Source organism: Microcaecilia unicolor, chromosome 14 (assembly GCF_901765095.1).
Source record: "Microcaecilia unicolor chromosome 14, aMicUni1.1, whole genome shotgun sequence".
NCBI classification, from domain to species: Eukaryota; Metazoa; Chordata; class Amphibia; order Gymnophiona; family Siphonopidae; genus Microcaecilia; species Microcaecilia unicolor.
In genome coordinates, this window is record NC_044044.1 from 15,370,807 (window position 1) to 15,386,711 (window position 15,905).

At 46.9% G+C, this 15,905-nt stretch overlaps 1 protein-coding gene across 2 annotated transcripts; it reads left to right on the forward strand.

Moving 5' to 3' along the window:
• The first annotated feature begins 550 nt into the window (after nucleotides 1-550).
• On the forward strand, nucleotides 551-15,640 carry SOX15 (SRY-box transcription factor 15). 2 transcript variants are annotated; one of them, XM_030186896.1, is made up of 2 exons: nucleotides 551-1,344; nucleotides 14,801-15,640. In XM_030186896.1, exons 1-2 carry the CDS (start codon nucleotides 740-742, stop codon nucleotides 15,084-15,086), a joined length of 891 nt encoding a protein of 296 aa, XP_030042756.1. In that variant the 5' UTR covers nucleotides 551-739; the 3' UTR covers nucleotides 15,087-15,640. The 2 variants fall into 2 exon arrangements, with proteins under 2 accessions (XP_030042756.1, XP_030042757.1); XM_030186897.1 differs by having other exon boundaries at nucleotides 14,804-15,640.
• The last annotated feature ends 265 nt before the right edge of the window (nucleotides 15,641-15,905 follow it).

Genomic DNA, 15,905 nt, shown 5'->3' on the forward strand with positions numbered 1-15,905 from the left:
GGCAGCGCTGATTATGGTCGGGTAAGCACTGGCGCTACAAAAATAGAAAAAATATTTTTGTAATGCCAGAAATGGCGTGTGCTGGGGTGGGAACTACTGTTGGGCTCCTGAAGTAGCCCGGTTCTATTTCCGGATTGGTGCCGCAGCAAGCCCAATGCTGCGTGCCAACCCTTTAGTAAAAGTGCATAAGAACCAGCCTTCTTAAGTACCAGTTCCATTGGTACTGGGGGACAGAAAACTGCCTCTAAAATGATGTTTTATAAAAAGTTTTTAAAAAGTAAGTTTGGAAGAATCTAAATTAGGGAGACTCTTTTCCCTACTGGCACCTGCTGGTTCCGATTCTCCCAAGGAGTTTGATTTTTCAGTAGTGTCTCTTTAAGAAGGCTCAAGGGACTGATTGGAAGACCACACCTTCTTCCCTGGAATGCAGGGGTGGGGTGGAAGTGGGGGAGTGGAGGGAGGAGGTTCCCAATTAGCATGAGGCCCAGTTGATTGGAGCCCTAATCCTTAAAAACCACCATCCCTCACCAGAGCTTGTCTTCCTGTATCTGTTCTGTCACTGGAGATATTAAGAGTTGAAGTTGTGTAAACTCTTAGCCTACTTAGCGCTCAGTCAAGCTCCAGCTTAGCAGCAGCTCCCAGAAGAGAGTTGAGTAAGAGAAACCAGCCTCTGTCCAAGCTCTTGAGTTTGGGTCTTGTTGGTTGGGGGGTCTTGGGTTGACATTGGAGGCTCACCGAGATGTACGCAGTAATGGACCAGCAACTGAAACTCCAGATGCCCCAGCACAGTTCAGGGCTGCCCCCAGGGGGTGGGGAGAAGAGCCGGCCCTGTGAAAGTAGCCCAGCGGTGGACCCTATGGACAAGGTCAAGAGACCCATGAATGCCTTTATGGTCTGGTCCAGCAGCCAACGACGCAAGATGGCTCAAGAAAACCCTAAGATGCACAACTCGGAGATCAGCAAGCGGCTGGGGGCCGAGTGGAAGCTCCTGAGCGAGACCGAGAAGCGGCCTTTCATCGATGAGGCCAAAAGGCTGAGGGCCACGCACATGAAGGATTACCCCGACTACAAGTACAAGCCACGCCGCAAGACCAAGCCAACAACCAAGAAGGAGTCGGTTGGCAAGTACCCGCTGGTGGGTGCTGGTGCCATGTTGAGCCCAGGCCCTGGGGGGAGCCCACACATGGACAGTTACAGCTGGAGCCCCCCAGGGGGATATGCCCCCATACAAAGCGAGGTGATTGGCTACCAACAACCTCTTCATCGTTATGATCTGTCGGGACTCCAGTACCCCCCAGGTCTGACCCCTTCACAGAGCTACATGAGTGCATCGAACTCCTACAGGTTAGCCTTCCGCTTTCTTAATTGTTGGGATTGTTTTGCTTGGGGGGGGGGGGGTTCTAAAAAGGCTCCTTAACTTTCACTCTTCTTTCTTGATATGGGGCTAATTTCTAATACTAGGGAGTGCTTTACGTTTTACAAGTCAACATAGAAATATGAGAGCAGGTAAAGATCTTTAGGCCCCTCCAGTCTCCCCCCCCCCCCCCTAATTTAATCCCTGGTACTACCCCATTGCTGTGGAGTCTTGTCTCTGGCTTTACCCCACCATCTCCCTTCCACTGCTGAGTATTCTCTGTACTTATTACAGGCTTTATCCCCCACCACCCTTACTGAGGATCCTCTACTACACACTGTGGGATTTGAGCTTGTGTTACCCTGAATCCTGTTCGGAGAGGCAGGACCCCCCCCCCCCCCCCCCCCGATAACAATTCAGCTTTTGTACAATTTGTTGCACGAGAAACGTACTCACTGGTTTCAGAATTATAAAGAAGAAAAAATATGCTTAAGTGTTTGTTGTTTTCCTGCCAGATCACACAGGGTACATTCTGGGGGCGTGTGTGTGTGTGTGTGTGTGGGGGGGGGGGGGGGGTATTCTGCCCCTACCTATTTTCACCTCCCCCCTCTCCAAACAACGCTCTTGGGAGGCTGGATAGTGCACAAGTGATGGGGAAACCCAGACCTCTGATTCAGGAAACTTTCCCAGCCAAAAGAAGTGATTATATAGAAGAAAAAATGCAAATCATAGCAACCAAATAAAATTATTCTCCCTGTCCCCCAAAATATATTATTTTCTCTTTCATCTCTCCTCCTCCTCTGTCTGTCTCAACATTCGAGAATCTTATCCTAGCTGGGTTTCAAAGGGATTCTGGACACATTTCTGCAGGGGAAAAAAAACTTCGTAAGCAATTTATAAGCCGAGTAGACCTCGGAAAGCTACAGTTCATCCCTTGGTGGGGGTGGAGGGGGGACTGGAAAAAAAAAAGGGTCTATTATCGGGGACCTGCGCCTCCCTTTTAGTGACCCAGTTTGTCCTGTCCCAGCCTGCCTTATTGTCTCAAGAAAACCTCAGCTGACAATTTGTCTCTATCTGTCTTCAGACTAATACAGAAATGAAGTGAATGAATTGAAACTTGAAATAGAAATGTAGCACTCAAGGGGGAGGGAACTGGTGCCCAGTTCTGGTTATATTCTTTCTCTCTCATCCCTCCAGGCACCTCTTGCTATGTTTTTAAGTTCCCCCCCCCCCCCTTATTGTGGTGGTGGGGGGGGGGGGGGAAGAAGGGAAGTCCCTCTGTTGTCGTTTTTTTTTTAAATATAAAGTGAGTTCACATGTTCTCTTCAATAACTTCTTTTAAAAAAAAAAAAAGTTTCTCTGCAGTCAAAAAAAGTGGTCAATATTTGTTTCTCTAAAATGCAAGGGTAGGAGGTGCAGGAACCGTCCAAATTTCTCATCTTCCATTCTTTTCTTGAAGCAAAAAAAAAAAAACTTTTTGAATGACATGTAAAAATATTTTTAATATCAGTGTGGAAGTGACATGACTTAAAATGATTTATTTTGCAAGGTTTGATAAATAGAAAATCTCTGAAGTCAAATAAACCCACAAGGATTTAACTAAAGAATTCATGGAGGTGGTGGGGGGGGGGGGGTCTCAAAAGCCTGGCTTCGATTTTAGGGGACAGGCTGACAACGAGATTGTAGTGGCTGTAACAGAAGCTGCCTGGTTTCTATCTTAAATATTATGAATAAACTATAACAGAAGTGGAGGATGGATCAAAATCGGAGAAAGATCCATTAAGAAGGCAGAAGAGGAAATCCCGTTTTGCTTGGAGTCTCTGTTTTAAAGTTCAATTTTCTGTGGCTGCATGGAAGGGACAGCATGTGAATTTCTGCATGATTTGGTTGTGGGGTTTTTGTTTTAACTTGCCTTCTGAATGAAATCCGATGAATGGCACATTATTAGATGTCTGCTATAAATAGTAAAGCACCCTGTAAAGTGTTTCCCCAGGTTCGGTCCTGGAGCACCCCTTGCCAGTCAGGTTTTCAGGGTATCCACAATGAATATGTATGAACTTGATTTGCAGACACTGCCTCCATTATATGCAAATCTTTCATGCATAATTCATTATGGCTATCCTGAAATTTTGACTGGCAAGGGGTACTCCAGGACTGGACTTGGAAAAAACTGCTGTAAACCTCCCCCTCCCCCCTACACTCTTAGAATTCCTTCCTTCCTTTTATTTCTGTAGTGCAACAAGCTAGTTCTGTTGGAATCTGAGCAGAATAGGAGCACATTGTGATGTCACTATGCATTTTGAAAGTTGTCCTGCCATTGGTTAATGCCTCTGGTCATCAGGTGAATCCATTGTGTTCCCTATATGGATTTCATGAATATAGATAACGTTAATGCACTTTCACACACATTCACATCATTGTTGTGATAAAGCTCAGATTTCTGTACCAAAGAAACCAGAAATCATGAAATGTTCACAGATTTCCTGTATCCTTCTGGATGCCACTACTAGGTTGGTCACACTCCAGTGATGCTGGCTGATTTCGTCTGACAGCCAGGACTTTGTATGCCAGGGTCACAAAAAAGAATGAATTTCATTATGAGGGTGAAATAGTTTTTCAAGTATTTGACTTCTCTACGCAGGGGGTTATAAGTAAGATTTAGTTATTTCTTTAAAAAAAATGGCCAAAGTCCCATGATCTTATGCTCCAGCAGGCCTGGCTATGAGTCACATGGTGAGTCTGCCTGCTGGACTAGGCATTCACCTAGGGCAGCAGCTTCTGGAGGCAGCAAGGAGTAGCCGTAGTCAAAATGAATAGATCTGGACAGCCATACAGTGAGAAATTGCATAGTAGATGACAGAAGGTAAACCTGCATGGCCTATCCAGTCTGCCCAACAAGAGATACTTTTAACAGCCGGGGTGGGGGGGGGAGTGAGAGAGGGGTTTCAAATGAGAATAAAATACTTGAGGGTGTATATTAGAGAAGACAAGGACCATTTTTTAAATCCCCTTCCCAGGTCTCTCTTCAGCTGTCCCTGCTATATTCCTACTTGGATCTTATCAAGATGTTGGTGTCTCTCTTCAGCTGTTTATGCTGTGAAAGCAGCACCTGAGATGATCCCCCCTCCCCAAATAAAAAGTTTCTCTTCAGTTTCTTCTGTATTCAAACTTTGGGAGTCTCAATGGGGCTGTTTTTTCCCTTTCCTGGGTTCTTTGTCAAGTATTCAGACTTTGGGGGGGGGAACCTAAGGACTGCATATGTCTCCCTTCTCTGGGGGTTCTGCTGTGAGGAGTAGCCTAGTGGTTAGTGCAGTGGACTTTGATCCTGGGGAACTGAGTTCAATTCCCACTTTAGCTCCTTGTGACTCTGGGCAAGTCACTTAACCCTCCATTGCCCCTGGTACAAAATAAGTACCTGAATATATGTAAACCGCTTTGAATGTAGTTGCAAAAACCTCAGAAAGGCGGTATATCAAGTCCCATTTCCCTTTCCCCCTTTCCCTTATGACATCACAATATCAGAAGTGAGCCAAGTGTTGGGCAATCAAGCCACTGTGACATCACTGATGAGGTTGGCTCTTATTGGTGGAATGAGTGGAGGAGTAGCCTAGTGGTTAGTGCAGTGGACTTTGATCCTGGGGAACTGAGTTTGATTCCCACTGCAGCTCCTTATGACTTTGGGCAAGTCACTTAACCCCTTCATTGCCCCAGGTACAAATAAGTACTTGTATATACTATGTAAACCGCTTTGAATGTAGTTGCAAAAACCACAGAAAGGTAGTATATCAAGTCCCATTTCCCTTTCGACATCACAATATAAGTATCGGGCAATCAAGCCATTGTGACATCACTGATGAGGTTGGCTCTTATTGGGGGAATGAGTGGAGGAGTAGCCTAGTGGTTAGTGCAGTGGACTTTGATCCTGGGGAACTGAGTTAGATTCCCACTGCAGCTCCTTGTGACTCTGGGCAAGTCACTTAACCCTCCATTGCCCCTGGTACAAAATAAGTACCCAAATATAGGTAAACCACTTTGAATGTAGTTGCAAAAACCTCAGAAAGGTGGTATATCAAGTCCCATGTCCCCCTTTCCCTTCCCTGAGGTCACTTTAGTTTTTAGTGCTGTATTCAGATTTTGGTGGTCTCAAGAATGCTGCTGTCTCCCTTCCCCAGGGTCACTCTTCAGGTGTTTGATGTATTCAGACAGGTTCTAGTCATTTTCTACTACTACTTATCATTTTTATAGCTGAGTTTCTTTACTGATGTGTTATTTTCCTGTACTCCTCTGCCACTGATTTACATTCGAATTGCTATAATTTAGGGTATCAACATTTATATAAACTTGAATGTAACAGTGCTTTGTGTTCTAAGATCTTGATGCTCTTCACAGAAAAACATTAATCAGAACAGCCAAGTACTTTTGGATATCACAAAGCATGACTGATTAGGGTGCTGCTGGGCAAGGAGTGATGTGCATTAGCAAAGGTCCCGGACCCCCTCCCCCGAAACAGTGACATGGAGGGGGGGAAATCTCTATACTGAGATGGGGGATGCTGCAGGGCAAGGAATGAGTACTGGCAGAGCTGGGGGGAGGAATCTCCATGCAGAAATAGGGGGTGCTACATGAGGAAGCTGTGGAGGAGGGGGTCTCCATGCTGAAATAGCAGGGGATGCTGTAGGGCATGAAATGATGTGTTCTGGTAGATCAGTGTGTATGGATGGGAGAGGAAATCTCTGTACTGAAACAGCAGGAGGTGCAAGGAGTGAGGGTACTCATAGATTTTGCTCACACCTTTTTCAGTGGTAGCTCAAGGTGAGTTATATTCAGGATATGTAGTGGTAGAACTGTGTGTGAATGGGGGGGGGGGGCACGAGTGAGGTGAGATGGCAGAGTTGTGTGTTTGGAGGGGGTCTGTCAGTCTCGGTACTGGAAGAGCTCTGTGTGCGGACTGTGCACGCGTGTTTCAGTGGGTCTTAGTACTGTTAATATCAGGGGTGTTGCATGGCAGTGAGGTGAAATGGCAGAGCTGGGTGGGTGGAATAGCAGAACAGGAGTGAGGTACATTTGGTAGAGGTGTGTGTGCATATGGGGGCGGGGGGGGGGGGGGAGATGCTCTGTTCAAGAACAGCAGAGGTAGTGCAGGGCAGGAATGAGATGCATTTGGTAGGGCCTTTTGGGGAAGTCTCTACTGGAATAGCAGGGGTACTGCAGGACAGGAGTGAAGGTTTGCAAAAGAAAAGATAACTGTCAATGCAAATCACCAAACCCAGGGTGGAGGATAAAGGTCTCTTAAAATCCCCATCTCCCCCCACTCATTCCCTGACCCTGATCTTCCTGCTCTCGCTGTCCATGGTGCTAGACCTACTCAAAGATTATAGCAGGGGTGAGGCAACCACAGTCCTTGAGGGCCACAACCCAGTCAAGTTTTTAAGATTTCCACAATGAATATTGCATGAGATCTATTGGCATACAAATCAATGTCATGCATATTCATTATGGAAATCTTAACCTTAACTGGATTGTGACCCTCAGACTGTGGTTGCCCATTTCTGCCCTAGGCATAGTTCTTTGCAGAGGCACTCCTGTGCAAAGCACTGGAGGGATTGATTTGCATAAACTGGTTCATAAACTCTCAGGGACTCCCAAGTTTGACTCCAGGGAGGTTAAGCGGTGTGTTGAAGGTCACATATAGTAGCTATTGGGTAATAAGAGGCAGGGCCTCCGAGTGACTGAATTGGTCCTGAGGCAGGGCCGCAGTCGCCCCCCCCCCCCCAAATCATCATCCACTGCTTCTGGCCCCCACCCAATCGCTGCCACAACAGGATTGAAATATCTATTTAGGTTTTGCTCACACCTTTTTTCAGTAGTAGCTCAAGGTGAGTTACATTCAGGTACTCTGGATATTTCTCTGTCCCAGGAGGGCTCACAATCTAAGATTGTAACTGAGGCAACGGAGGGTTAAGTGACTTGCCCAAGATCACAAGGAGCAGCAGTGGGATTTGAGCCGGCCACCTCTGGCTTGCAAGACCAGTGCTCTAACCACTAGGCCACTTCTCCACTCCAGAATCTTGCTATTCTTTGGGGTTCTACATGGAATGTCGCTACTTTTTGAGATTCTGCATGGAATCTTGTCACTCTTTAAGATTCCAGAATCTTATTTATTTAGATTTTGCTCACACCTTTTTCAATAGTAGCTCAAGGTGGTTATGTTCAGGTACTCTGGATATTTCTCTGTCCCAGGAGGGCTCACAATCTAAGTTTGTACCTGAGGCAATTGGAGGGTTTTAAGTGACTTAGCCAAGATCACAAGGAGCAGCAGTGGGATTTCAACCGGCCACCTCTGGATTGCAAGACCGGTGCTCTAACCACTAGGCCACTCCTCCACATGCTATACAGTAGTGCCGTCTATTTGCTGCCAACTTATTGGCAAAAGTGCCAGTATTCTATTCACTGATGTGCACAACTGGTATATAAATTCAGGTGCCCTGGCATAGACTTGCCCCTTATAAAGTCAATTAGCATGCATTAAAAAGTTCAAAACACATGTTAAATGATCGTATGAAACAAAACAAGTGTCTGAAGATCAGAAAAAGGCCAAATGATTCCGAAATATTTTCCTGCGCACATCCCCAAGACCCTGTAAAAATAATTTTGCTGAATCTCCCTGGCTAAAAGTGCAAGCATGTTTAAGATCAGAAAGAGGAGGTCCTCTGGACGAATCCAGGTTGGAGTGCAGGGGAAACCAGCATGCTTGCATTTGCTTCCAAGCACAGGTGTGCAGTCTTGCCCTGTCCACACAAAGAGCAGATGAATAATACATGGGTGCTTTTAGCCTGGCTAGTTTCCACTTCCCTTTCTGGAAGCTGGGTGCAGTGGGAGTGGCTTAAGTGTCCAGGTACATTCAAAGTGACTGTTCCCCTATACACCCCTCCCCCATCAGCACTAGCCCCATGCTGAGGGGATAGGGGCTCCTTGGGAGCTGTGAATTAAGTGTCCAGGACCGGTTCTTCAGGTTTCCAGGAGCCTGCTCCATGTGGACAGCTGCTGGGCCCGGGCCTTCCTGTTCAGACTTGTCAGGAGGGGGAAGTGGAGGGCAGGGCATGCTAAGAATCTTCAGCCCTCATTCACACATCTAAATATTTTTATCCAACTAGTGACAGAATTACAACTTTACACTGTGCATCAGGTTGCCCTTCTCAACACAGGGCTGCTCTCCTCCCAGTCCTCACCTCCTATTTCTGTCTGAGGCATGCTCAAATTCTGTCACTGTTGGCACCCTTCTGTCTTAATTTTTGCTTTGTCTCAGCTTCTGAACAAGGCTCACCTCAAATGTAAGTTCCTCACCTGAAGCACTGGGAAAAATAGTGATCTATATATATATATATATTTTTTTTTTTTTTTTTTTTGAAGGAAGAAATGTTTTCCGCCTGTTGTCTGGCATCTTGTAACATAGTACCAATTTGAAGACCCACTGGTCTCTTTTTAAAGACTATCCTTTCCAGAAGATTTTGTCATCATTGCCCAGAAGGCTTTTAGTGAAATAAGACTCCTGATGCATGTCTACAGCCGAAACACAACCTTGTGTCAATAAACTTCTCTATTATACATCCTTGGTCATCCTCCCACTTTTATTGAGTTCTCCGTTCTTTGGCGGATTTCTTTTCAGATTTAAATCAGGTTCCCAGGAGGAAAAATGTATTTGTGAAAAGTTTGTTGGCGGACCTTGGAAAGGGGGGGGGGGGAGGGAATACAGTCCTTTCAAGACCCTCCTGCAAAATTGGAGAAGGAGGCAAGTTAGGTGTTGGAAATACAACCCAAAGTTTGTGGGGTGGAGTACAGTAGGGTTGTAGGTTATTTCTCTTACCTGTTCCCCATAATGCCACTCCATGTGCCCATCAGTTCCCCCTCTCCCCTTTCTTTAGCCAGTGTTCAAGGAAAGACATTCACTGTCGGTGACTGGGCCTGCACAGAAGGGTTAAAGTTCAGACGGTGTCTTGGAGAGATCTGCATGGAATTGTCTGGAGAGAGGCTTTTTCCTGATGTGGAGAAAGTTAGGAATGTGAAAAATAAGACCGCCAAATCACTTCAAGGCTGTGCCATGTTGGACATCAGAACAATTCAGACGGGATCTACTCAGCCTCCAGCCCTCCTTTACATTGTATCAGCTGATACTATGAAAATTCTTTCCTGGACCGTTTCTCCATAAAATAATGATGACAACTTCTGGAGCGGAGGAGTAGCCTAGTGGTTAGTGCAGTGGACTTTGATCCTGGGGAACAGAGTTCAAATTCCCACTGCAGCTCCTTGTGACTCTGGGCAAGTCACTTAACCCTCCATTGCCCCTGGTACAAAATAAGTACCCACTTTGAATGTAGTTGCAAAAACCTCAGAAAGGTGATATATCAAGTCCCATTTCCCTAATTATTTCTAGTCTTCTCCCTGCCCCTCTTATCAGGGCCACTGAGAGGAGGGGGCAAGGTGGGCAAAATTCCCTGGGCCAGGTCCTCTAAGGGGGTCTCTCTCTCCTGACAGGACCCAAGTAATTGCATTCCAACAGGAGCAGGAGAGAGAACTCCAGGGCCACGCCCCACCTTGGAGGCTGGGGAAGACCTGGAGCTTCCTCCAGCACTGCTCTTCTGCCTATTGCTGAGCGGCTGCTCTTCTGCTCATTGTCTAGTGGCTGCTTTTCCTTTGAGCAGGGACTGTCCTTTGTTAAACTGTACAGCGCTGCTTAACCCTAGTAGCACTTTAGAAATGTTTAGTAGTAGATTCTACATGGAATGTTGCTAGTGTGGAGGAGTGGCCTAGTGGTTAGAGCACCGGCCTTGCAATCCAGAGGTGGCCAGTTCAAATCCCACTGCTGCTCCTTGTGATCTTGGGCAAATCACTTGGGTTCTCCATTGCCTCAGGTACAAACTTAGATTGTGAGCCCTCCTGGGACAGAGAAATATCCAGAGTACCTGAATGTAACTCACCTTGAGCTACTACTGAAAAAGGTGTGAGCAAATCTAAATAAATGTGTGTTAGGGGCATTCACAGGGGCAGAGCCTGGAAGGGGCATGGGCAGGACTTCCACGTGTGCAACTTACAAAATACAGTATGTTAATGCACAGTGGCATAGCAACAGGGGGCCTGGGTCCCCCCCCCCCCCACCTTGAGTTCAGATCCCCTCCAAACCTGCGGCACCCATTTGAATGGCTGGGGGGGGGGTGCTGATGCCCCATAGCCAAAAAGATTTACTGTGGAGCCTCTCCCCTCCTCCTCTTGTTACTGCAGTAACTTGAAAGTTAGCAGGGTGCCTCCAGCAGCTGATGCCGGGACTACTCGTGCATGCTCCAGTTCACGCAAGAACTGAGCATTCTTAGGGCATCGTGGATTCAGTGGCAGGAGGTACGCGGCCAACTTCCAGGTTACTGCAGCAGCAAGAGGAGGGGAGCGGCTGTGCAGCAAATTTCTTTGGCTGGCGGGGCCTCAGCATCCCCACTTACAAAGGTATTTTTAACACACCGGTGGGCTAGCTACACCCCTGGTTACACACCCTTGCCACATTTTACATGAGTGCAATATGGTGCCCAGAAGCTGTGTTAGAACAGGCTTTCACCCCATTATGTGGGATGAAGCCAATAGGTGGAGCTTGTTGCGCTATCAAGTGCATTGTTTTGGGTGTACCAAGATGGCGGCAGCTGCATTGGGGAGAATTACAACTTTGGGTGGAGATTGGCTTCAGCTTTGTGACGACATGCTGTCTCCTGTCATTAAACCTCCTTGCTGCCATGTCACAGAGCAGGACTTAGCCAGTTGGTGGCGATTTTCAGTCCACTAACTGGATAAGTGCCCGTTAGGACAGCAAAAAGGCTACGCTAACCTTATATGGGTGTTTATCTGCCCAATGGTCTGAATATCGTCCAGCAGCTGTCCTAGACCTGGATATTCAATGCCAGTGTCCAGAGTGGGCCTGGTGTTCAATATCTGGGTCATTACTGCCTGCAGTGGTCAGCACCTCTAACCGCTGACTGCCACAGGCTCAATATTGGCTCATAGATTACTCCAGCCCATAGCTCTCAGGACCAAGTTTACTAGCTTCACCCCTGCTAGGAAAAAGAGCAGACTTTGTTTAAAAAAAAAAAAAAAAAAAAAAAAAAAAGGGTTGTTAACAAGTCCATCCCTGATGAACTGAAGCTATCGTCATGATTTTGTCCACAGTGCATGCTGGGATTTGTAGTTCAAGAGTAGCCTAGTGGTTAGTGCAGTGGACTTTGATCCTGGGGAACTGAGTTCAATTCGCACTGCAGTTCCTTGTGACTCTGAGCAAGTCACTTAACCCTCCATTGCCCCAGGTACAAAATAAGTACCTGATTATACGTAAACCACTTTGAATGTAGTTGCAAAAACCTCAGGCGGTATATCAAGTCCCATTTCCCTTTCCCCCTTTCCCTTATGACATCACAATATCAGAAGTGAGCCAAGTATCGGGCAATCAAGCCATTGTGACATCACTGATGAGGTTGGCTCTTATTGGGGGAATGAGTGGAGGAGTAGCCTAGTGGTTAGTGCAGTGGACTTTGATCCTGGGGAACTGAGTTCCATTCCCACTGCAGCTCCTTGTGACTCTGGGCAAGTCACTTAACCCTCCATTACCCCTGGTACAAAATAAGTACCTGAATATATGTAAACTGCTTTGAATGTAGTTGCAAAAACCTCAAAGGCGGTATATCAAGTCCCATTTCCCTTTCAGTTGTCTTAGTGAGGCATAGTTAGTGATTAGAGCAGCAGGCTGAGAAGAAGAATTCAAATTCTGCTCATGCTCTTGAGTGACCTTGGGCAGGTCACCTCATTCTCCAATGCCTTGGGTATAAAGGCCTTATTTACAGCCAGCATTTAAGCATCAGCACCAGTGCTTTAACTTTACACATGCACCCCCCGGATTCTACAAATGACGTGCAAAATTGCGTACTATCCTGAGATGCGTGCACAACTAAATTGGGTAGCTATTGCCATTGGCAACAATTTGGATTTGTGCATGCAATCTTGCTATGTACTATTCTATAAAGATCTGCGTGTAAATCTTATAGCTTACAACTCAAAAGGGGCGGGGCATAGGTGCCACTAAAGATGCACGCAGTAGTACTGAACTCCAGGGATCGGCACCTAACTTGGCATGTCAGGATTTACACCAGGGTTCAGTTGGTGTAAATCCTCGCACGTAAAGTTTGGCATAGAAATCGGCTCTAAGCGTTAATCTATAAATAGCATATAACTTGGGCATGCCATTTATAGAATAGTGCGCCGCGTGGATTTTTTTTTTCAGCACCATTTACTGAATCAGCAGGAACAGTGCCTGGCATTAACGCCCCTATGATCAGAGCTTAGAGCATGCAAATTTAGGCAGCCGATTACCTCTGATCATAGAGGTAAAAGTGCGTGAGGATTGTGCTTGAGCGCATCCTCCCGTGCTTGCTTGACAGGTCCAGGTTGTCAAAAGCCTGGACCCGTCAAACACAGGAGCTGCAGACCCCAAGCCCCCCCCCCCCCGAACAGCGAGATGGGGTGGACCTCTGGCCCCCCCATGTTGCTGTCCCAGGGTGAGGTGTGGGGGCTTAGGGGCACTAGGCCACCAGAGCTGGGCTGCCTGACTTTGGACTGGAGTGGGGGGGGGGGGGGGAGGGATCAGAGCGCTGTTCTCTGATCAGAGGTAGAATACATATACATACATAGTAGATGACGGCAGAAAAAAAGACCTGCACGGTCCATCCAGTCTGCCCAATACCGCAGATCTCATTTAATTCTAATTTAAATGAGCCCTGCACTATGCGGGGCACTGTTTGCCCTATGATCGCATTTACGGAGGTAAATGCAGGCATCAGTCCAGTGCTAGTGGCCTCTAGCACCCGTATTTACCTTTGATCATCGGGCCACTAGTCCATAAAGTGGCACCATCTGTTTAACCAGTACCACTAAATATATGTATAAGCAGGGGCCACAGTGGTGCCACCACTCACGAGGCCTCCATCTAAACACATCCATTTAAAGGGCGATTCTATAACTGGGCACCGAGTTGCACATCACTTGCAGGCATTTACGTACAGAAAGCGAGCCCTTAACATGTGTAAATGGCAGCAAAGTGATGGAATGGTATTTTGCAAGGGTGTGCATACCAGGGGCATAGCTATGTGGGGCCACGGGGGCCTGGACCCCCCTAGATTTGGCCCTGGACCCCCCTGCCAATGACCCTCTTGACCCCCTCTCCCGCTGTCACCTCGCCGTCGCCTACCTTTGCTGGCGGGGGACCCCAACCCCCGTCAGTAGAGGTCCTCTTCTTCCTTCGTTCTGTTTCCGAGTCTGACGTCAGACTCGGAAACAGAACGAAGGAAGAAGAGGACCTTGGCTGGTGGGGGTTGGGGTCCCCCACCAGCAAAGGTAGGTGACGGTGACGGAGGGTTGGCGGTGGGAGGGGGGGTCGAGAGGGTCATCGGCAGGGGGGGGTCAAAGTTGGTGGGGGCGGGGGGGGGGGGCGGTGGTGCCAGGGGGGGGCTAAAATGTGCCCCCTAAACTCAGGCTCTGTACCCCCCCCCCCACCAAAGTCTGGCTACGCTCCTGGTGCATACGTTGTATAGTGTATAACTGCAAGGGGGTATTCAGATGGGAGGGGCACAGGCAGGGTTGCCACCTTCATGCTCCCTTTCTGTGTTTAGGTGCCCGCAGATACACCAGGTCTACGGCTAGCTTAACTGCATGTGCCTAAAGGTATGACATGCCGATTCGATAATGGAATCTGGGTGCCCAGAATAGACTTGCATCTCGCAGCATTGGGAAGCCTAAAAGGAGGGATAGAAAATTAAGACCAAGAATATTATAATGCCTCTGTATCGCTCTATGGTGTGACCCATAGGAGCCAAGTTTTCAAAATTATTGGGGGGTGCTAAGCCCAATGGAAAAAAACCTCTCTAGTGGGGGAGCTCAAGCACCCACAGAGCCGACTCCTATGGTGTGACCTCAACCTTGAGTATTGCATTCAATTCTGGTTGCCGGATCTCAAAGATATAGCGGAATTAGAAAAGGTTCAAAGGAGAGTGACCAAAATGATAAAGGGGATAGAACTCCTCTCGTATGAGGAAAGGCTAAAGACGTTAGGGTTCTTTGGCTTGGAAAAGAGACGGCTGATGGGGGATAAGATTGAGGTCTACAAAATCCTGAAAAAAAGCATGAACCAAAGACTGTCATATTTTGTTGTCGTTTTGAAGATGCTACCAGTGTTAAAGGTTAACAGAAAATGGAAAATTAGGTGATGCCTTTTGTATTGGAGTAAATATTCATCACCTTGTTTATAACTTTTTATATATTAGCCTTTTAAAGTAGACTAACATGGCTATCGCATCAATTTTATAAAATACACAGTTTTACTTTAATAGCGTATTTTTCTTTCCTTTTCTTTTTTTTTCATTAAAGCAGCCTGTCCTACAGTTCCCCTTCTCAGCACTCCCCCACAATCCTCCCCATGGTGAAGCAGGAAAGTGGGTCGCTTTCCCCTGGGTCCTCCGTGGCACATCACAGAGGAGGTGGCGGAGTTGGAGGAGCTGGCGGCTTCCAGGGCGAATTCCGCGACATGATGACTATGTATGGGCTTGCGGGAGGCGATGTGGCAGAGCCCACCAGCCAGCGGGCTTACCACACCCCGCAGCCTCACTATCAGAACTTGGGCCTGAACGGGACGGCACCTTTGACGCACCTCTAACAAGTGAGAAGAGATCAGCCTACCACGGGCAGTGGGAACCAGCAGCCACAAATTGCAGGAGGAGAGACTTTAGTGTCTTGTGTTTTTATTATTTTTTTTTTTAATGATGTACAGAATTTAATGAAGGAACTTTTGGGTTTTATCTACTTTTGTACATAATTCTTGTGTGAATATGTTTTAAATGTCCTCCTTTTCCATAATTTAAAAGTGCCTTCTGCTTTTAAATCTTCTAGTTGCTCACCCCCTCTCAAGGCAAGCATATAAATATCAGGGCCATGAAAATATTAGGTGTGATATTTATTTTGTATAGAAATAACTAGGCCTCTGGCTCAGTTTGTAGAGCTTGGCGACTGTTTCCCCAGTGACAGGTGATGTCATTGCTGTGCACCTCCAGGCATCACTGACCTGTGCTGATGTCACATCCTGCCACTCCAAAGAGTGGTTAAAAAGGGAGACGTTTTTAAGTACATTACAATAAACCTAGAACTTTTTTTCAGAGTGAAAAGTTTGTTCCCCTGTGGGGAAAGAATGGGCATTTCTCTGCAAGAGTATCTTGGAGGGAGGTGGGGGGGGGGGGGGGGGGTAGAACCTGTATTCATGTCTAATAAATGTTTTCATCTTGTTAAGTTGTACGGATGGACTCTTGATTTTCATAGACTTTTTTTTTTTTTTTTTGAGGGGGGGGGGGAGGGTGCTCAAGAAGCTACATTAAAAAAAAAAAAAAAGTAATCTGCAAAAAAAGAAATAAAGATTTCAAAAGTTTCTGCTCTCTTCTTGTTGGAGGTGCTCTAAGGGATGTTACAGGGAAACTCAAAGCTC

Bases quoted from the DNA above. Each gene is read 5' to 3' on its own strand.
- SOX15 (XM_030186896.1), top strand. From the start codon at position 740: ATGTACGCAGTAATGGACCAGCAACTGAAACTCCAGATGCCCCAGCAC. The intron at 1,345-14,800 runs GTTAGCCTTCCG...TTTTCATTAAAG, and splicing joins AGTGCATCGAACTCCTACAG to CAGCCTGTCCTACAGTTCCC.